The 22,414-nt window shown below is 37.3% G+C and overlaps 1 protein-coding gene across 1 annotated transcript in view; it reads right to left on the bottom strand.

Moving 5' to 3' along the window:
- AKAP6 (A-kinase anchoring protein 6) overlaps window positions 1-22,414 on the bottom strand; it is a 399,793-nt gene that overhangs the window by 87,172 nt on the left and 290,207 nt on the right. The window contains exons 9-10 of the mRNA XM_067534299.1: window positions 13,350-13,498; window positions 7,524-7,644 (exon numbers count right to left, since the gene is read on the bottom strand). Of these exons, the coding sequence (XP_067390400.1) occupies window positions 7,524-7,644; window positions 13,350-13,498 (270 nt within the window). The remainder of the gene's footprint in view (window positions 1-7,523; window positions 7,645-13,349; window positions 13,499-22,414) is intronic.

The raw sequence follows: 22,414 nt of genomic DNA on the forward strand, positions 1-22,414 counted from the left end.
GATATTGGAGGCCTTTACAGAATGGACTGAGGATTTGCTAGAATAAACTTTTGTGCAAAAATAATTATAGTACATAAATATTTAGCGTATAACATGGCTCCTTTACATGTTTAGGGGTGTCAAGGGGATGTAAAGTGTCTGGATCTGACCACCAGTGGAATGGCGCTATACTGTCCCGCTCTTGAAGACTCCCAACACAGGGGCAAGGCTGGAGTACTAGTATATACCAGCTATTCTTAGCTGTATCAATGGCCCCTATGACTGTGGGCATTTGAATGCAGTTTAGACCAGCTTTGAGGCTTCTCTAAATTGTTTGGCTTCTGGACAGCCCCAGAATACAGGAAATTAGGTGGTAGCCTAAAGCCATCTTTATTGCCCCTCGCCTCAGGTTCTGTACCAAGAGGATTTTGGCTGGACCTGAAAATCAGGGTCTTATTATTAACGTTATTTTCTTTAGACAAAATATGTGTGTAAATGATCAATAAATATGGTCTTTCTCCATTTTGGAATTTATTTTCAAAAGCATGCTGGGTTGAATATGGGGAGAAACTCTTTTTCTTTCATGAGGTGTATCAAGGATTCTTTTGGAATAACTGCGAGCTGGCCTCAAAAGAATTCCAAAACAGCCTTATTGCTTCTAGAAACAAGTTTATCCATTCAAAATGGAAGCAGACAGAACTATAGTATTCTTCCTTTCATCCATACTTTATCCTTTGTGATTCTGTAGACATGGCAATCAATGTTTTCCTGTTGTAATTACTGGAACATTAAGGACAAACATTTATCTACTTCAAATAAAACTTCTTGCCAATAATAATTCTCTATGCTACTTTTTAAATAAAAATATACAGTTTGCCATAGACGCTGAACACTTTACTCAAAGATTAATGTTAAATATTATTCCCCATCTTCATTGGAAAAATGAATGATTTTTACACTAGGTGCCAAAGACTGCATTCCCCAGTCACCCTTCCAGTGGTGTTGAAAATGAAAATGTTGACGTGGAGAGCGTCAACCAAGTTCAACAAACAGTTCTATAAGTGTCTAGGATGCTTTGTTACAACAGATCTTGAACTCAGTTGACCTCCTATTACAGTGGGACAATTGTTTTCACCACAGCCTAGGTAGGACAACCATTTTTGACATTCATTGTGAAACATAGTTCATTTTCCTTGGGTAGAAAGAGTCATACAGTAGTACTCTTAGTCCCTAAAAAACTTCACTCATCAAATTTCAGTTATTCTCTTTGGCATAATGGCATGTTAAAAACATGTTACAATATCAGAGCCAACTGGTCCTGTCATTTTTATTAAGTCATGTATCTCTTCATATACCTCTGGACATAATGTAAGAACACTAAACAGTGATATAATTAACTAGTGCAAGTGAACAATATCCTCATTGGTATTATTTAACAGTATAATCTTTCTGTAATTTTTTAACACACATGAGAAAGGAATATATAAATCTCTACAGATAAAAATCAAAGCTTTCACCTTGCAACACTCAATTTTTATCTGCATTAAAGTAAAAGTCATATTTCAAAAAGCTAAAGGCCGCAATTTTTGCAATTTAGCCTAAAACTTTATTAGCAAACTATAATGACTATCCTGATTGCAATTAAAAAGGCTCCCAAATGGGTCAACTTCTTTAAGTGCTATCTGCAATCATTTAGATTTTAACATGATGGTTATTACTTATTACCAAGCTGCACAATGAGATATATTGATTACTTTTAACCTTTAGATCTCCGGATTCAGAAAAGGTCAAGGTAGTACTCTACCTTTCCTGTCTAGTAAGCTTATGGCCTTTAAAACAATTCTAATGATTCCTATTGGAAGGCAGATTTGAAATTAGTTTATTCTTTTGGCTGACATAGAAATGATGACCTATTTAAAAATACTGCCTGCATAGCACATTTATAGTTTCTGTCCAGAAAGGGCCTAATCCTGGAATGTGCTGAGAGTTTCCTGAGAATTGGTGAGCACCCTCAACTCCTATGGACAGTTAGTGGTCTTATGTAAGAAGATGTTAGATTACCAGATTGACAGGAGGCACTCAGCATCTTGCAGAATTTGGGCTCTAGGATTAATCTCCACAGGATATAGTCCAAATATAATACTTTCCAGACAGTTTACTTTGTAATAAGTTTGTTTAACAGCGGTAATTTGGTTGAAATAAAGACTGAACTACAGTGTGACTTCAGTAGGTATGTATTCCTTGTTTCACATGGAATAAAGAAATCCAATTGAACTAATCCGTTTCACGAGTTAAAAAGATACAGAGCACGTTAATTGATCCTAGCAGGCTACTGGTATTTCAGCTTTCTTTCTCTTTACTAACATTTGGAACTGCTTCTCACATTTATATCCTTAAGTGAACAGAACTCAGTCCTTCGATTCAGGAGAATTATGGGTAAGAGAAACATATAACTGTTATGTGTTAGATTAATTCGCAGAACACTTGGCATTATTATTGCCAAGTAGTCAAATTGTTCCAAGTTGTTCCGGAAGGTTGTTATTAATAGTATGTTTTCTGAGGAAAGTTCTGTCTACTTTTGGAACTGCATTTCTGTTGCCAAGGAAACTCCTTTAAGCACAGCATTCTAGGAGCACACTGCTGCTTTTGTTTGCCAGTATCCTATTCATATAATCTAAGTAAGCACTTTACATACTTCAGCCTCTGGTTTCAAATGTTTAAGTTTTAGGTTATTCATGTTACCGCTTTAAATATGGTTTGTTCTTTTTAAATCCAGGACTAGCCTAAGTTTATTTGTAACAGTTGCATTAAGGAGGGAGGGTTGATTTTTTTTTCCTGCAAGTTTTCAATAAATTAGGTTTAATTTGAATAATAGCTCCATAGGTTATAGCATTAGTCCTTAAGTGTTAATTATCTTTTCACTCTGAAATTAATGTAGTCATTTCCTACTGACTCCTCTCCACCGTTATTGAAGTGCCGAGGAAAACATGTCATTGAGTTCTGAGCCAGAACTGTTGTTGTGATTAATCCTGGTCACATGGCCAATCTCTGCCAAAAGGAGATCACTGAAAAAAGGTGACAAAGACAGTGATTTCCTGTCAGCAAAGAGTACGACAGGGCTGTCTAGAAGTGATGCAAATGAGGGAAACTTTCACCATGGTTTGTTTGAACCACTCAGGGCCACAGCACACAGAGCTAGAGTGAATGGCACAATGGAGCAGCAGCACACCCAGAGGAGAAAATGAACTGCACCTTCAGAAGAACAGTAGCTTCCATTAAGAAAACAAAAAAAACTGCTGGAAGGTTTTTTCAAAATTTGTTTAGGGATCCATAGCACTTGATATGCATTTTAATGTTATTTAATGGAGTGGACTTCTTCCCTTTGATAGGATAGCTCAGTATTTAACCTGTTCAAAAGGCACATTGACAGATTTTCTTCTAAATCTTTCTAACTGCGGTACCAATTTTTTTTCTACTCACTATAGAGTTCATCTTTGCTGAAGACTTAATAGTTCAAGGGATTTCAAGCACCTTAAATGCTTTTGTAATCATACTTCCAAATATCAAAGGGCATCTTAGTGTTTTTGAGGTTTTTAAAAAAAACATTTATTTAATTTTATTCTCTACATGCTAAAAATTTTATCAATCATATCTTACTTGTTTAAATGGGGTTTTAATCTAACAATTAAGTTTTACAATTAATCTTCTGGGGAAAATGTAGGAATTATCATTAACTTTCTATGTCTCATACATTCATTTCTAATCTCCACAGCTCCAGTAAACACTGATTTGCTTCATTTTTGAACATTCAAGGTAGAGATGTAAAATCCATACTCGAGTTCCCACTAAATGATTCATTAGCAGAGTTTAAACTCTGTGGGCTTGATTCTGCAAACCCTCTGCATGCAAATCCAGCTGAAGTCAATGTGAGCTCTATATACAAAGATGGCTTATGGGATCAGGTCCACATGCTCTAGATATAAATTAGGATTTCCTTATATGTTCAACTGAGCTACAATGATCTTCAGAAATCAATCTGATAGCAGAAAAATGTAGCTGTTCCTCTATAATTGAATTTCAATTATAGACTAGCGGACTGTAAACTACTCGTTCTGTGTTTGCAACTGTAACATATATTAATCAAATTTCAAAATCATTGTAGTTGCTTTTTAAAAATTGAAAATGAAAATTGAGTGAATTGCCCATTTTATCTTTGGGAGAGGGCTGCAGGAGTGAAGGAGAATTCTCTTTAGAAGTTGTGCTCAAACATAGCAAAATAAAATGACAGAGCACTCACAATACTGCCAGTGTAAATCAGACATATTCAGAGTTTTAAAAAAATTACAGCTGCACTATACACTCCTGTTTATATTTATAGAAAGATTAAAATATATGTAAAGAGGGAAAATAGAGTTTCTAATAAGAACTATGAACCAGCTCCTCATATGTTTCAATACAAAATTAAGCAGAAAGGGTTGGCTTAAATCTATATGAAATCTGAAAATATAGTACCGGGAAAATAGTTCAACCTGTGAAAATGCATTTTATTTTCCCACATGCAATTTTATCATTTATATATTATGTTATGCTGCTTTAATGTATGCTTTTCCCTCCTGATTTACCTGTTTTATCATACTTCCTTTCCATTCATAGACTCCTTAGGGGCAATGATTACTGTTGGTAATAGTGATACCACAGCAGCTTCACTAGCAGAGAAGGCTTGCTGAGATGGCTCAGAGGTACAATTACTTGTCAGCTCAATAGCTGGGAGAAGGGAATCTGAGGGGTTAGGAGAATCCACCAAAAAGCAGAAAGTGCAATTAACAGGTTCATATTTGTAGCTGCAGTTGATAAAGAATACTTAAAATAAGGCCTATGTTTTCATAACATCCTCCATCATTCAACAGTTCTGATTACTTTGCTGCCTGAATTTCTTTTTAGATTTTCTTCCCCCTGCCCAAGAGTGGAATTACTTCCATGTTTAGTATAAAATATAGACAGTGTTGATACCACATGGTTGAGAGTGCTAGGCAGACCACCAAAGACTTGGACTCAGATCTTTCAAATCAGTAGAATGTCACTATTGAGAACATTCATTATTGATTGTAGGGTAAGTTAGCTAGGCTGGGTTTTAAAAATATAAATGCTGAGTGTTATTAGGGGCACGGTGTATCCTGGTTACTAAAATCACAGAAACTAGAGATAAAAAAGCCCTGTTAGTTCACCTAATCTGTCCTTTTGACAAGAAGTGTGTTTGCACCACCACTGTTCATGGTTTTGCAGTGGAAGAACAAGTTTAAGTTGTGGCTGGGGCTCTGTAAGCAGGAGCCCCACCTCTGGAGATTGCTGAGAGAATGTACTGAACTCAGTTTGGGACCTGTACTCATTAGCTGAAGGCTTTGCAGATTTGTGTAACTTTGCTGTAGACTCAACAACTCAACTCTGTCTGAACTTTCCAGTCTCAGGAGCATTGTACCAGAAGAGGCCAGCATAACCCAGGGCTCAATTAAATCCATTTCTGTGACAAAATGTTTCTGTATGTGCAGCCTAAAGTTGTATTGGCCATTTTTGTCACCAAACTGCATTGCAAACCTATGAGTAAATCCCTGTCCTCTTTTATCCCTCACATTATCCCACTAAATGCTATCGCCTCAATTATATACATTACCATTTATACCTTTATGACTGCATTTGGAATACACCAAGATAAGAAACATTTATAAATGGTGCGTAGAATAGTGGGACTGGGTGCCTCTTGAGATTCCAGCCCATATTTAAAAAAATATTTGAATTTTTAGAATTTTTAGTGTCCTTGAATGTAAAACTGAAAACAATGTCTACATTAAGGCATAGTGCAAACACTTTGGAAATTGCTCAATATAGCTCTACAGTACCTAAGCATCTCAATTCTGATTTGTAACACAACATTTAATCCACTCCACAAATTTTTAACAGTGAGGGTGATTAGCCATTGGAACAAACTAATAAGGGAAATGGTATGTTCTCCATATCTTGATATCTTCAAATGAAGACTGGATGCCTTTCTGGAAAATGTGCTTCTAGCCAAACACAAGTTATTGGGCTCAATATAGGGGTAACTGGATAGAATTTAAGGGCATGTGATATACAGGAAGTCAGAACAGATGATCTAATAATAGTCCCTTTTTGCCTTACGCTCTAGGAATCTCTGAGTCTATCCAGGGCAGAGACCATCAGCTGTATGTGAAATTATTTATTTAGTTTTCTTTTAATATTAACAAGTATCTGACAAAGAAAGAAATTGAGGCCACTAAACTTAACTCACTTATGACTTCTAATAAGTTAGAGCTGAGACCATATTCTTTGTATGTGAAAGTATTTTATAACCTATTTCACAATTCTCTGTGCAGGTCCTTTCAAATAAAAGTACCCACATTAGATAGAGTAAAATGCATGAAGAGCATCAACAAATTATAAATTCAAAGGAAGAAAAATATAAATTATATTTAATAAATTATCAAATCATATAACCATAGAAGAAAGAAAACAACTTCTATTTGACCTTGAATGTACCATTTATTCTATAAGAAATTAAAAAAAAAAAGCTAGAGGGTAGTTGTTTCTTGTCATTATACTATTGCTGATTCTGTGGTTAGTTATTAATTTTATTTTTTATGATTCACAATCTGCTCTTTGAAATACACCATATGCTCAAAGCAATTCAAGGATGACAACTGTCAGAATTACTCCAATAAAAATTGCCTAAATGAGGAAGATTTACTGCAGACTGATATTTCTGTGGAAAACCTCTCCCTCCCTTCCCCAATCCCCTCATGCCCCTGGAATACAGTTTCTCAAACACACAGAGAAGTCTGAAACAGTTTTTAAATGAAATCTATATTTTGGGGGACTATTAAAATTATCCATTAAAAAGAAGAACTGATAAAACAATCTGGACTAAGACAGCAATGGTAAATAAGGGGAACAGTATATATTTATTTGACGAATGGCCTCCAATCAATATGCGAGTTCAAAATCATTTTGCTTAAATCACAAGCAACTGTATTGACTTAACATGACAATGTCTGCTTTATGTATAACTAATACAAATTAAATAGGAAGAGTACTGTATCCCAGCATCAGTAAACCAAAATCAAGGCAAATTTCTCTCTTCCCTGAAGAGGTCTGAAAGGTGGATAAAAATCCAGCTGAAAGCTCCAATCAAAACACATTTTGTTAAATGCTACCATTTCATTTTTTCTTCATTTTGTTTCAGTCTATTTATTAATGCAGTTTCATTTATTTCTATTCATCTTGAAGACAAATCTTTGTCCTTCTATAGAATTACACCAAATAGAATGTGATAAAGGGAACTTTCTTGCAATTATGATGTCGGTGCAGCCTGTCAGTGCACAGGGGATGGAAATGAGGTTGGGGACAGGGAAGGGAATTCTAATAGACACCATGATACATACAATGAACGTAGCGATATCCTGTGAGAGAAAGACTTGTCAAGCTAATCAGATCTTCTATGGCTAGGTAAAGGCTGTAACGGTAGCTCTAACCTTGTAAAGATGCTGCTGCTGCTCCTCTGACATCATCAGGTCATGGCTGTCCATCACTATAGATTCCATGTCAATCAGCCAATCCCAGAGCTCCTGGTATTCTGAATCAAAGTCCAAAAGGCTGTAGATAAGGAACAAAATGTATTATGCATAAATACAGTGTAGTTGTTAAAATCTTGTATTAGAATAATATATTCTTGAAAACTCATGATGTTCCAAGTTATATTTCTAAAAAGACATTCTGTATTTATAGAGTGGACATAAATGAAAACTGAAATTCAATTTAAGCCAGTGACATGATCTAAATTTGGGGAGTGAGGCTAGATTCTGACAACTGTAAGCATACTGTACTTATTACAAAAATGTAGAAATAAAAACCCCATAGATAATGTTGCCTAATGGTTTTTAAAGTGCTAACATTATATTTAACAAGCTTCTCTACAATGATCATGATATACTATTATTGTACCAAAAATATTACTTTCACAGAAAAATGACTCAATCCATTTATCCATCCCTCTGCTGTCTATCTGCCTATCTCTGCAAATATATATCCTACATTTATTTTCATGGATGAATAGCTAGCATTTCAACTTAACGCTTTAGGATAGGCTTGAGTGAATATAGTAAGCCAGTGAGAACTAAGGCCAGATACAGTATTAGACAGGTGTTCCCTACAGACATGTAAGAAACAAAGGTAAGGACAGGTAGTCAAAACAATGAATCCTTGAATAGCCAGCAATCATTAAAATTCAAAGGAGGATCACTATGGTTTTCAACAAAATAAATCATTAGAATAAGGAGCTTAGAAGGATTAATGTGATTCTCTATTGAAAGCCTAGTGAGTAAGTAAAGCACAGATTCTTCTAAAATACTGTGATATGAGAAAGAAGGTATACATGGAAAAACAGCACAATTGTCCAAAAGATACCCCTTAAAAGGAATCCTTAAGACTTGTCAAACTGTAAATTGACCAAAAACCTTATTAATAGCAATGAAGAAATAACCATCATTGTAGGTCAAATGAGCATATGACAGTGTGTGTTCCTGCACATGAATTTAATATTGCTTACCAAGGCTAATTTTTTTCAACTATTGAAAAACTTTAATATTACTTTCACCAACACAACTAAGGTCTAATGCACAAGCATTGATTCTTGCTTCTGCATTATCTCTTTAGATCAATTCACTACATTAAGCATACTCTTACGCAACAATTTATGTAGTTTTTACTAGCTTTAATAGTTCCTGTCCTGAAAAGGTAAAGCAATGGTGGCATGAACAACCAAGATATTGTGGTTAAAGAACAATAGCTTAATTGGGACTTGAGAGTTTTTGCAATTTCTCACAAGGTGTTTGAATGGACCTTTATTTTGAAGCTAATATAAAACTATACTTTTCATGAATAAAGTCCATGGTATTCAGAATGCAGTGAAATAGAATCCTTACCCAAATCTCAGAGAACTGCCTAACCATTCTGCATCTTCAATATTCCATTTTTTGGACATTATGTCTCCTCCAAAAATTATCCCAGGTCATAAAAACTGACAGGGCAGAATGGTGGTTCTTAAAGAAATATTTTATGAGGCAAGGGGCCAGATTTTCACCTGGTATAAATTGGTGTAGCTCCACTGGCTTCAGAAGGTTTTATCAGTTTACAACTGTTGAGAATCTGGCCCAAGAATAAGAGATGGGTTGAACCAAAATCTGGATCCAAACAGTCCACTTTTTTGTCATAGCAGGAATTAGGTGAATATTTCAGAATCAAAACCCAGAAATTGATCAGAATTTTACTATAAATGCACTGAATTAAAGTGCTGGATCTGAACTCATCTCACACACTTGGGCTTCAAAATCCAGATCTGAGTCAAAGTCTAAATTTTGCTATGAAAACCCACGTTTAATTATTATGAATTTTGGTTTAGAAGTGGTCAAAAATATGCTAACTGCTTTGACATAACTATGAATTGTTAAAAAAAATCTCTTGCTTTTAAAGATATTCTATTTTTAAAAAAATGTATCAGCTATTATTAATTTGATAAAATTGTATAAGATAACAGGACCAAATAAAGAAGTTAACAAAATAGGGCAAATGTAGGTTCAATGATAGGTTAAGATTAAAATATAGCTGTCAACATTTCTGAGTTAGGTTGAATATTCCTTTTATATTCAGAATCCATTTTTTCTATGCTTAGCAGGTAATTTTTCACATCACCAGAGGCAGAATCAAGAAAAGCTTCTGAAATACTGTTTCTGTGCTAGATGCAAGAACTACAAAAATGACTTGATTTTGGTGGATTATCCAAGTCCACTGATTACTTTAAAAAATGTAGAGTAAGTGTTTCTGGCTCAAATAATTCATCCAATAAAAGGTGCTCAATGGTTCCCAAGACGAATGCAACAAGGTGTGTTAAAGAACAAATAACCAAAACTTCCCTGAACATAGTTTTATGGTTAATAGACTAAAGTCATGTTAGCAACGTAATGTTTGTAATGACATTAAGGTATATTTTAGCTTAGTAAAAAGGGAATCAGATATGCAGAGTTGCATGTCTTATCCCTTGAACCCTAAATATATTTCTTAAAGTGTGGACATCAATTTATTATTTTGAATAAAAATTCATGAGCACCTTTCTCTTGAGAAAACCAGCTTGATCTGTGCCATTAATAAATAAAAAGGAATGTGGAGCTATTTCCATCAGCCATTTTTTTCATGTTTGACACATACCTCCAGATTGTATTATTTCTTTGATGGCATAGCTCACATGGCATTTGGAAGTACTGTAAGCATAGTGCATGCCTGCCCAAAAAAATTCAACCAGATAAAAAATTCTTTCAAGTTTCTGGGTCATCATCTGTTGGATCTCCTTTCCATAAGCATGCTATTGAAGTATTATAGAGGAAATCAAATTTCTGACCATAATAGCTTTAAAAAAATCACATTGCTTTAAATTCTGTTCATATCTGAAGCATTCCATAATGTTCATTCAATTCACTCAAAGCCTGATCCTGCAGCTGTAACTACAGTCTAATGGGTACTGCCAAAGGTCTACAAGAAATGTCATTGAGGCCTGTGCAATAGTTCAGTGAACACTATAAACTTGGGCTCAAACCAAAACTCTGATTCTTATCACACCCCTGCTCTGAGGGTGTTGAGTCTTTACCCATAGAAATATCAAAATTTTGCAGCTGGTCCCTACTACTCCCTTTGAGCTCTCCCCATGCCCATGGTAGCCCTTATTCTCCTGCAGCAGATCCTAATTCTGTTCTCTCTTATTCCCTCGATAGCCATTTGTATGCAGACACATACTGATCCCTCCTCATTTTCATTGTAACTATCCCTATTCTACAGACATTCCCCAATCCCTTGAACTTCCACCTCAGAGACTTCCCAATTTGCAGATGCTACCTCACTGGTCCCATTTTAGCCATCTCATCCCGGCACCTAATCTACTTCTCATCTATTCCCACTGTATTTATAGCTTCCCCATTCACCAAGTCCTCATTCCTACCTTATTCCCACTGTAGGCATTCTCCCCCGAACTGGCTCCAAAGGGCCATGCAACAGGTCTCTAATTTAGGGGAACTCCCATGATGCTCCCCAACATAGTACCTTATCATAGTATCAATAGCAAGCATAACATTTCAAGTGTGAAGAATAGCATTTTGATATCTAACTACTTGCTTTAAGTCCAAAGCCCCCTATTCAGAGTTTTAGATAGGCTCATGGTGTTTTATTGCCAAAAGTGTGCAAAGGATTCCAGAACTTCCAGACCACTGTTTTTAGGCTAGAGATAGAAAATATGCAACCTGAATTAAGGCCCCATACATTATATGGCCATATGGAGAAAGACTTGGTGAACAAAAAGCATTGTTAAATAAAGTGGGTGTGGGAGAAGTTACCTTATGCTCTTTGAGCTCACTGGCAAGGGGAAGGCTCTTCATCATGCACAGTGAAAAGCAAGCTTTTCAATACTAAGTATCTAAAACAGAATTTAAATTTTTTTCTTCATTTTCTTATGTACAGAAAGTCATTGGCTGGAGAAAATGAGTGTAGTTGAGATGATCTGGGGTTCGTTGCCCCCAGAACTTCCTTATTCAATGGTTAACTCACTGCTGAGGACTGAAGAATACAACTTTATTAATTTATCCTCTCAAAAGGTGGCTTGTAAACTTTTCCCTCTTATTATACAGCAAGACGACTGTTTTTGGAAAATGGATGTAGGCTAATTACATAGGATTAGTGGGATCTTGATTACACATGCAGAAGTCTGTATATTTCCAAGCAAACTAATGTACCTTGTGCCAACCATAAAAATAATTTGTGCAGAACTGGTGTGCATGGATATATGTGCACTGAGGGCCAAATATTAAAAAACAGCTCCTAATCTTAGAGTCACAATCAAATGTGAGCAAAATTTAAGGATGAGGTTTTTCAAAGGGGCCTGAGGGAATTAGATGCTTCATACCCATTGATATGGAAGTCAATCAGGGTTGGGGCCCTTTGTTCGGTAGGCTCCTTTGAAAATCCCAATCTATCTCTCTAAATAGTTGATTTATGGATGTTAAACATCTAAAATGCTGTCATTTACATTTGCAATTTTGTGCTTGCCAGTGATGCTATGATAAGGTACTATGTTTAGGAACATCATAGGAAAGCCCATAAATTAGAGACCTATTGCATGGCCCTTTGAAAGTTAGCCCTGAACAAAGCTGCCCCAATACATCAGAAGACTGTGGCCAGAGTGTTTGCAGTAGGTAGATCAGCCATGGATCTAGATGTCACTACAGGGAAGAGAAATATTCAGATCTGGGGAAGGAGCTAGAGCATTTTTTCACTGACTTCAGGAAGTTTGGACAAGTCCTTATGGCGTCTGTTCAAGGGAGAATGTCTACAGTGGGAATGAGGGAGAATGCAAACTTTCTAAATGAGGGAGATATATCTACAATGGGAATAGTTGGAGAAGAGATTATGTGCAGGGAATCAAACTGAGATGACCAACTCATTAGACACAAAAATCTCAACAGATAACAGCTAAAATAATTACAAGAGATGATTGAGAAACAGATGCCATTGGGATGAAACTGAGACTTTATTTTTTTCATGAAAAAACAAAAAGAGAGACAAAGAAAGAGAGTGTCTCTATACTAGAATATCCTGGTGGTTAGAGCACCCAGCTGGGAAGGGGGCAACCCAGTTCAAGTCCCTCATCTGCCTAATTTAGGGTGGTCTCTCTCCAACTCTCCTGTTGGAGCTTCTTCTACTTAGTATAAATAATTAAATATTAATTGTGCCAGAGTCAGAACAACTGCCCTGACATCCCAGTGGTTAGGGAACTCATCCAGGATGTGGAAAGGCAGGGACTTGAACTTGGTTCTCTCACTTACCTAGTCTTTAGTCAAATTGTCTCTAAGGAAGTTTGCTATAAAAAGACACTGATATGTCATGGAAGTCTTTGGAAAAAACATACTAGGAAACCTTGAAGCATCAAAAGAAATTAACAAATAAAGAGAAATAAAACCTGACATAATAGGCTTAGTAAAGGTTGAAGTTTAAGGGTATACAAAATTTCTCATAGAGCTAATGGGCTGCTATTTGAAAAAGTTAGGTAGCCCTTAGGAGTAAAGCAATTAATGTAGATAAAATTATCCGGAACTCATTAATTTTTGCATTAATGAATATGACAATAAATATACATAGCATGTTTCCTTGTCTCTTGGTTAAGGAGGAAAAATCCTGGCTAGCACAGCAGTGAGAAAGAAGATCATGTAAAAAAAAAAGTACAGATAAGAGAGAATAAAACAACAAAAAGAATAGTTTCCTACCCATTACTTCCCACTGTGTGAACTTTTGACATATCAGCAAACTCTTCCTTTCGCTTGCTACTACTGTTGTACTGTTCACTATACAGCTTTAAGGACATCTGTTCAACAGCATCTCTTTGTGCTTCCAGATAGCATAGCTGAACCTCAGCCTAGAGAAAGAAAACAAAGAGGAAATACTTTTGTTTAATTCAGAAGGAATGCATTTAAAATGACTACTTTTGGACTGTACCAAACAATTTAACGAAGAAGAATATTCATACCATCATTTCTTTCTTTTCATGATACTTAATAGGGCTGGTCCCATAAATCTGATCATAGTACAGAATATTATATAGTGTTACAACTGGACCATTTAAGTTCTTATCAAAGAATAGCCTTTATGTCCAAGAGGATGTATATCCAATAAGGTGCTTAATAAAAGTGTGTGTGAGAGAGAGAGAGAACAAAAGATATTAGGAATACCATATTATGAAAAAGAGCAGCTAAATATATAAAACTTCTTGCACATTTCAGTTAATCTTCATCTCTTGCTAACAAACTGATGATGCTTCAGAGTTAATTATACTTGCATCACTGTCTGTTTTGTTAAATTGATAACTGTAAATTAAAACAAAGGGATTGGCATTGTTCAGATTCTGTTTCCCCATCTAGTTTCCAATGATTACTCAGCGATCTTGATTGCAAGGAAGAAGCAATAAGTTAGATGTGCTGTTTTCCATCAGTCTATATGCCTAGCCAAAAGAATGTTGAATAATTTTTGGCATCAAAACTTATTGAATAGACACTTTATTTATTGCAGCTGTGGTGATCAGTTGGATTCTGGAAGTCAGAGCACCAGATGACACGAGAATAAAGTCTGCTGTTTGCTGTGCTTTCCCTTGGGTAGCAGGAAGAAGAACAGAGGGAAGATTAAGTTCAAAAGCACTCTGGGGCCAATATGCTATTGTTTTCCTTTAGGAAAGGTCCACTAAAATAATAAAAAAAAAGACATTATACATTATGATAAGCTTAAATATGTCACCTCTTTGTAGCTTAATTCCATATTCCCATTAGTAATAGTGTGCTGGGTCAATCACTTGGTAGGGCAGCAAGATGAATGCACTAGCATGGAGGAAACCTTGGTTTGGAAATTATCTTCACATGCCATGCAGCAGTGAAAGAGAAGTGTTTGCTCTCTGCTCAGAGGGTAAGAGTGCCACCTACCTATGATAGCCATTTGTGATGTAAAGAAAAAGTGCCAAGATTAAAGCACTAAAAAGGGGGACATTTCCAAAGCCCAGAATGAGGATGCATACTATGAGCCATGTTTGGATTGGAAAGAAAAAATAAAAGAGTGCCAGCAACGTATGCTTGAAAGAAGTTTTGGACACCTATATAATCTCATGGTTACCTGGATTATGTGCAGTTTGTTTATAATTTGTCTCAGCATTGATGTAATTACTATCAAGTCATATTATTGCTAATTTTGAAATGCCATTTCCATTTTAACTTCCTCTTTCAGTTGCTTACAGCTTTTCTCCAAAAATCACTTTTTGTAATGAAACTTTTATGTTTGGGTTTAACCCAGATATAATTTTTTAGTACAATCTGAAGAAAATCTATTCCTCTATTTTCTGAGTTGCTGGAGCATAAAAAAAAATCTAAAGTGTATGTTGCAATGCTTTTTAGCACTCAAATAAGTAAAAAATAAAGTTTTATTTTAAAGCGTTTTATTTGATGTGTGTGTAGTCATGAATGAGAATATGCATTTTGCCTTCTTTGAAGAAATATGATTATGAAAGAAAGTTATGTAAAAATATTAATGTGTAAACAGTATGCACAATACATAACTTTCCTCACTGATTTCAGCAGGCACTAAAGTGCTATAGTCCAAGTGTTCACAGATGTACAATCTGTCTTGAAGAGGGTTGACTTGGTTCTGGCAATCTTTTAATGCTTAAGGTATTTTTGTTTGGTGTAATTGAGCAAGTTTATAATGTGCTGTATATATCCTTTAAAGAAGTTTGATTTCATATGCAGGTTGAACACTGCTCAATACCCATTTCTTGTCATAAGAGCACTCCTCAACATAACAACTTGTCATCTGCGTAGCCGTTTATACATTTTTAAATAATCTAAAGCTCAGATAACAAGATAGCAGATACACTGTACCAAGTATAAAGACAATCTAAAATAAATTAATTATAGAAGTTACATATAGCTACCAGTGAAAACGCAATCCCTGAATATGTCAAATAACCAAGATATTCTGGTTGGAATAAACCTAATCTCATCTGGTTTTTACTAGATAAACTAGGTTGAGACCGGTCAGTACTTTGATGAGACCCCTGAAGAAAAAGGAATCCATGGAACACAGACTACTGTTTACAGACCTCAGAAAAGATGACAAGTAACAGAGAGAGCAGATTTCCCTTTAGCTTAACAAATAGTTTCTTTCTGTGGGTTACAGAGGTTCCAGGTTCAATCTTTTTCTGGAGTGGATTCCTCACCCACAAGGATAATCTCTCATTTGATGTTTACTCACTTTGATGCCTTTATGTATTCTGCACTGTCCACATCAGGCTTTGCAGTTTTCATTTATTCTTGTCAGAAAGTACTTATTCATTAACTGTTTTTATTTTAGTTATGGTTGAGGTGGCACTTTCATTCTAAACCTCTATTGTGAGTGGTTGATAACTTTCCAAAACAATTATCTTATGAAATAAAATTTCCCATGATTGTTTTCAGCCTAGAGGTGAATTCGTTTGGAAAGTTTAAAGAAAACAATTTTGCTCATTTTGAGGATGGAGTTGCAAATGAAGATGCATTTTTAACTTAGCAGAATGATTCTTTTTCTCGTTTTCACTAATTAAAAAATATTTAAATTACCTATACAAAAAACTACATTAAGCATTCAAAAAAGTCAGGAAATGCCCATAATTAAATTTTTATGTGCAACCTGAAATCTGGCACCTTCTGCATATGCATTAAGAGATAGTCTTTAATGATATGAACACATGCTAGTTCTCAAATGACATAATATTGTGCCATACAAATTTTCCTAAAATGTTAGATACACACATGTAACATCTTATTTTGTTCATAGACTTTTCTATATATTTTAAAAGAAAAAAGATGGGGGGGGGGTGGGGGAACAAAAAAAAGAAGCTACTTGCTATGGAGCTTTGAAGTTCTGCTAACTTGCAAAAATATGGCATTAGCATGTTGAAATGCCTCACCTGCAAATCCTAGAAGCTGCACAGCTGAGAAGACACTGATAGACACTTGTAGAGTTCTTGGGTTGGCCCTTGCACACCTTACAAAATGCACTGCAAGCCCTCCTTGATTTATTTGCAGCTTACAGTGTTCAAAGGAGTCCTCCCTCAATTCATCCTACACCGTCAGTATACTTTTTCCTGTACAGCTAAGTCAGCCGCACACACAGGTAACACAGCCTCTCTTAGCTGTACATTTTGAGCTTACTAATAAATTCTGTACAAAATGTAAATTGACATGGACACAATGACAAAACGAGGACAGAAGCATGCATGGAATTAAGCAGCAGCCTGCAACTTTTGTTAAACTTTAACATAAGGGGAGTGGCCTACCTGCCAAATCACCCATACTTGCCTATACCAGACATTAAATCGGTTTCACTGCAGGAGTTACCATATAATCCATAATGCGGGGCAGGCTATCCTCAGTAGGGTTGCCAACATTGTATTTAAAAAATAAGGGACTGCTTTTTAGTATCCTCCCTCTACCCCTCCTCCTGATACGATATTATTATAATTATTATTATTAATAAAATAAAATAATAATAATAAGCAGTCCTCACCTACATTCGCCAGGGGGTATTTCTTGCTGCTTTTTGCAGCGCTCAGCAACTCCCAATCTTGTTGTACAGAGAGGGGAAAATAATGGATGTTACTTCTAATAAGGGACTGATGGTAATCCTAACTCAGCCTATCCCGCAGGACTCAGCTCTCTCTGAGTCCTAGCAGCGTCCTCCCTCATGAGGGGGCAGCAGGGCGAGGACCTCTGCCAGTGATGGCCACAAGATCTGACCTCGGCCTGCAAAGGCCACTTTATATCATGAGCCCAAGGCTCACCACCAGTATCCCAGGTCTTTTACCTCTGGGAACTATTCATTTTATTCTCTTAACTGCACTAGAAACAGACCACAAGTTGCGATGAATAAACAGCTCAGACCAAGTACTTCAGTTAGATACTAAGCATGTTCCTACTGAACCCACTGTGGCTTGAAGTTGCTGCGAGGAAGGCAAAAATCTTATTGGCCCTCTGCCAGTTGACCCTTGGGAGAAGAAATTGCTTCCTGACCCACAAACCGGCAACTGGCTAGACTTGCAGTATCTGTCAGGCCAGATTCCCATTCCTAGTTCAGGGTGGGAAGGGTGGGACTGCTGGAGTGAAGCTGAAAGAGGCTCCACATGGCCCTTGCACCAGGTAAATCCTGGGAGCTAAGGAATGCTGGCCAATCAGCATCCCTTCTCTCCCAGCTGGCCAATGGGTGCTAGAGACTCCCACGAGGAGGAGCTACCAATTGTCCCTTAGAAAGTGTCTCCCTCCCTTGCTGCTTGGACTGTCCCCCTTCACCACAGCCCCATCAAGTTCCTTGACCCATTGAGGGAAGTGATTGGTATATGCATGCATGATTTCTAAAGGCTCATAGAAAAGTCTAATACAAATAATCTCTCTCCATCCCTTTAGGAGTATCCCAATCCTCTCAGGTTCCTAACACAACAGCCTATGGACAGCCAAGCAAGGAGGTGATTTAGCCCACAAAGTCAGATCCATGTGAAAACTTGAGAGACTACTGCAGGTAGTGAGCCTATAGGCAGCTCAGCTGCACTGCTATCATATGCAGGTGGCTACTGACCCAGTCTGGAGTCTTGTGACTACAATTCTACTTACTTGCCCCGACTCAGTTGGTCAGTAGTGGGTTGTGGCAGGGTACTACAAGTCAGGGGGATATAATAGGAAAAGGGAGGAGGAGACAAATTAATGAGAGTAGAACTGAGAGAGAACATGAACAAGTGTGGCTGAGAGGGCAAATACAAAGATGAAACAAGGGAGGGAAAAGGAAAGGACGGGAAGATTGAAGCAAGGAAAAGGGGAAAAGAGTAGAAGCTAAATGGGGGAAAGGAAAAAGATAAGGAAAAATATAAAGAAAATGTAAGAGGGAGGAACAGGCATCCATTATCCTCTTCCTCACCACCTCCTTCTTATGCTGACCACCATGACTTACACCAAAACGATACTCAGTGAACCCTACTCCCTCACAAGATGACCATTCCAGTTTTTTACCTTGAAAATATGATCCCCAATAAATCAACTATTTTTAAGGATAGCTGCTGTCTTCAGTTATTGTAAACATTTGCAGCAACTGAAACTCAGGTAGCTCAGAGCTTCAGATGGAACCTTCTGATTTCTTTTGTATACGAATTCATCTATCACACTGTTTTACTTAAAGGTTTTTTTTTTTCAGTTCATGTTCTACTGATATCATTGCAAATCCAAAGAGGCTTTGAAGACCTCAGGTAGGTATTGATCAGTTTAAAGTTTCAAAAAAGCTATAATCTGCAGGAGCCTCAGTAAAAAAAATCACAGTCCAGAAAATGTGCAGTACAACACAGAAGTCTGAGTAAATCTGCTGCAGTCTATTCTTTAAACTAAGATGAGGAGATGAAGGTATAGTTCTGTATCATTTCAACATGATGCTGAAGCTTCGTTGTTAGTCAAAGTCAAAATGATTACTTGTTTTAGTTCTCAGCAGATCTGGAGAGCTCAACTAAACCACCTTAGTATTTTTAGGTTGGCCTATGAAACAATATTTTGCTCCCCTCCCCCAGCAATTACAAAGGACTGATGTCCACCACAAACACACCACCATTCACAAGGCCAAGCTGAGAATTCTGAGGAGAGTTAGCATGGCAATCTTTTGATATCGCACCAAAGTGAACTGACAAATTTAATGTAAAGTGGGGTATACAGGGAAGAATATTTTGGTCCTGTTTGCATGGCTTCCTGCTACAGAAGTGGAGCGCAGCAGCTGCATGTGCTTGGGGATGAGGGCAGGGGACGAAATGGGGGCTGATGTCTGTGAAAAGTTGCCAATATTTTACAAAAATTGCTAGGAATGATGAGCTGGAATTGTGAGAGCTGCTAGGTGCCCAGGTACAGGAGGATTCTAATCTTCCTTCTGGGGAGTGTCAGGATTCATAAAGCACTTTAAAAATATTAACTATTCAATTGTCACAAAATCATGTGAGTCGGGGAAGTATTACTATCCTCTCTTGCCTGGCCTAACTTTACCTAAGCAAGTCTGAACATTTTGGCTCTTGACCAAGACCACAGAGGGAGTCAGTGTCAAAGCTGGGATTAACCGCTAGCACTCTATTTCAAGTAGCCTCTCACACTATTGAGATGATCTCCCTTGTGGTCAGAGGTCATACTGGCTGCTCAGCAGAGAAGATGGCTCATCTGCAGGCTGCCTGTAACAGGCATCTTGTGATGGTCACATTCAACAGTAGACTGCACAGCACTGCACGCTACAGTTTTGAATTAAACTAGGATCTGCCCAAAAATCAAGATCTGGTATTTCTGAACCTTCTAGATCAACTCCGGTAACCTTTGATGGGATTGTGAATAAATTGACATCTTTAGGAAAACTGAGCATGCAGCTTACAACCCTAGCAATTGATTTGTATTGGTTTACATTTTGAAGGCTATTGTCACAAAGAACCAGAAACTTAATTTAAAAAAAAAAAAAAAGATTTTCCAAATGAAGAGAGGAGGCCGTGGCTGCAGATTTTGCACGCCCTTCAAGACCAGCTTTGCATGTCAACATTAAATGCTTTCCACTATAAAGGTTACCATGTAACATAAATGGTAATCAATGACAATACAAATCAATGAAAATACATTTTATTTCTTGTTAGACCTGTTTGTCTGAGTGACCTTATTTGGTAGTGGAGAAAGACAAGACACTGGATAATGGCTGTTAGTGGGTAAGGGGGGGAAGGACATTGTGACGTTATACTGTATAAAAGCTTGGAGTGACTATAGAGCCAACTGAGTTACTCAGAATTTACATCAATGTAACTGAGATCAGAACCTGGCGCTAGTGTTCTACTGACAAAGGAAATTTGCGATAAAGGGACGTACTATGATAAATATCACCAAATTGGTGAAGAAAAGGAAGTGTTTACAAACACTACTTTCCATGGAGTATTACAAGTTTTTTCCAATGTGAAATATGTCACTGTAAGCACACTATAATATGGTTTAAAAAAATACAGAAGTACAATAAATTCAACTGAATTTGAATTGTGTAAGCCCTATTATCTCCTTTCTATGTAATACTGTAAGAAATACCATTTCACTAAATTGTAATTATCATATAATTACACACACACACACACAGACAGGTCCCAATGCTGCAAACATTTAACTGTAATTGATTGGGATCACTCCGATATGTAACGTTAAGCATGTGCTTCAGTATTTGCAAAATTGGGGCATTATTGGGTCTTGTTATGTTAGAATAATAGAATATTAGAGTTGGAAGGGAACTCAGGAGGTCATCTAGTCCAACCCCCTGCTCAAAGCAGGACTAACCTCAGCTATATCATCCCAGCCAGGGCTTTGTCAAGCCTCAGCTTAAAAACCTCTAAAGATGGAGATTCCATCACCTCCCTAGGTAACCCATTCCAGTGCTTCACCACCCTCCTAGTGAAAAACTTTTTCCTAATGTCCAACCTAGACCTCCCCAACTGCAACTTGAGACCGTTGCTCCTTGTTCTGTCATCTGCCACCACCGAGAACAGCCTAGCCCCCTCCTCCCTGGAACCCCCTTTCAGGTAGTTAAAGGCCGCTATCAAATCCCCACCTCATTCTTCTCTTTTGCAGACTAAACAAGCCCAGTTCCCTCAGTCTCTCCTCATAAGTCCTGTGCTCCAGCCCCCTAATCATTTTTGTTGCCCTCCGCTGTACTCTCTCCAACTTGTCTATATCCTTTTTGTAGTGGGGGGCCCAAAACTGGACACAATACTCTAAATGCGGCCTCACCAATGCCGAATAGGGGGGAATAATCACTTCCCGCGTCCTGCTGGCAATGCCCCTTCTAATGCAGCCCAATATGCCATTAGCCTTCTTGACAACCAGGGCACACTGCTGACTCATATCCAGCTTTTTATCCACTGTAACCCCCAGGTCCTTTTCTGCAGAACTGCTGCCTAGCTCGTCGGTCCCCAGTCTATAGCTGTGCATGGGATTCTTCCTTCCTAAGTGGAGGACTCTGCACTTTTCTTTGTTGAACCTCATTAGATTTCTTTTGGCCCAATCCTCCAGTTTGTTTAGGTCCTTCTGTATCCTATCCCTACCTTCCAGGGTATCTACCACTCCCCCCAGCTTAGTGTCATCCGCAAACTTGCTGAGGGTGCAATCTACCCCATCCTCCAGATCATTAATGAAGATGTTGAACAAAACCGGCCACAGGACCGACCCCTGGGGCACTCCGCTTGTGACCGGTTGCCAGCTAGACATGGAGCTATTGATCACTACTCGTTGAGCCCTATGCTCTAGCCAGTTCTCTATCCATTTTATAGTCCATTCATCCAACCCATACTTTAACTTGCTGATAAGAATACTGTGAGAGACAGTATCAAAAGCTTTGCTAAAGTCAAGGTATATCACATCTACCGCCTTCCCTACATCCACAGAGCCAGTCACCTCATCATAGAAAGCAATCAGGTTTGTCAGGCATGACTTTCCCTTGGTGAATCCATGTTGACTGTTCCTGATCACCTGATCATGTTATATGTACACGTAAAGAAACTTGAAAGTAAATATTTATATTTTAAATCTACCACTAGTTTCTAAAATTACTTTGACATACCTGTATATTGAACTTTAAACACTTCAGCTCTATTATTGAATAGTAATCTTCTTTTATATCTTAATATTTTTAATGCACTGAGATTTTGTATAAATTTGTTCTGACAAAAGGGAACTAAATAAAAATGTGACTACTATTTAGATGATGCTATCTGATAGAGAAAATA

The sequence above is a fragment of the Emydura macquarii genome, unplaced genomic scaffold (assembly GCF_026122565.2).
Source record: "Emydura macquarii macquarii isolate MOO-44397 ecotype Brisbane River unplaced genomic scaffold, CSIRO-AGI_Emac_v2 contig_374, whole genome shotgun sequence".
Classification (NCBI taxonomy): domain Eukaryota; kingdom Metazoa; phylum Chordata; order Testudines; family Chelidae; genus Emydura; species Emydura macquarii.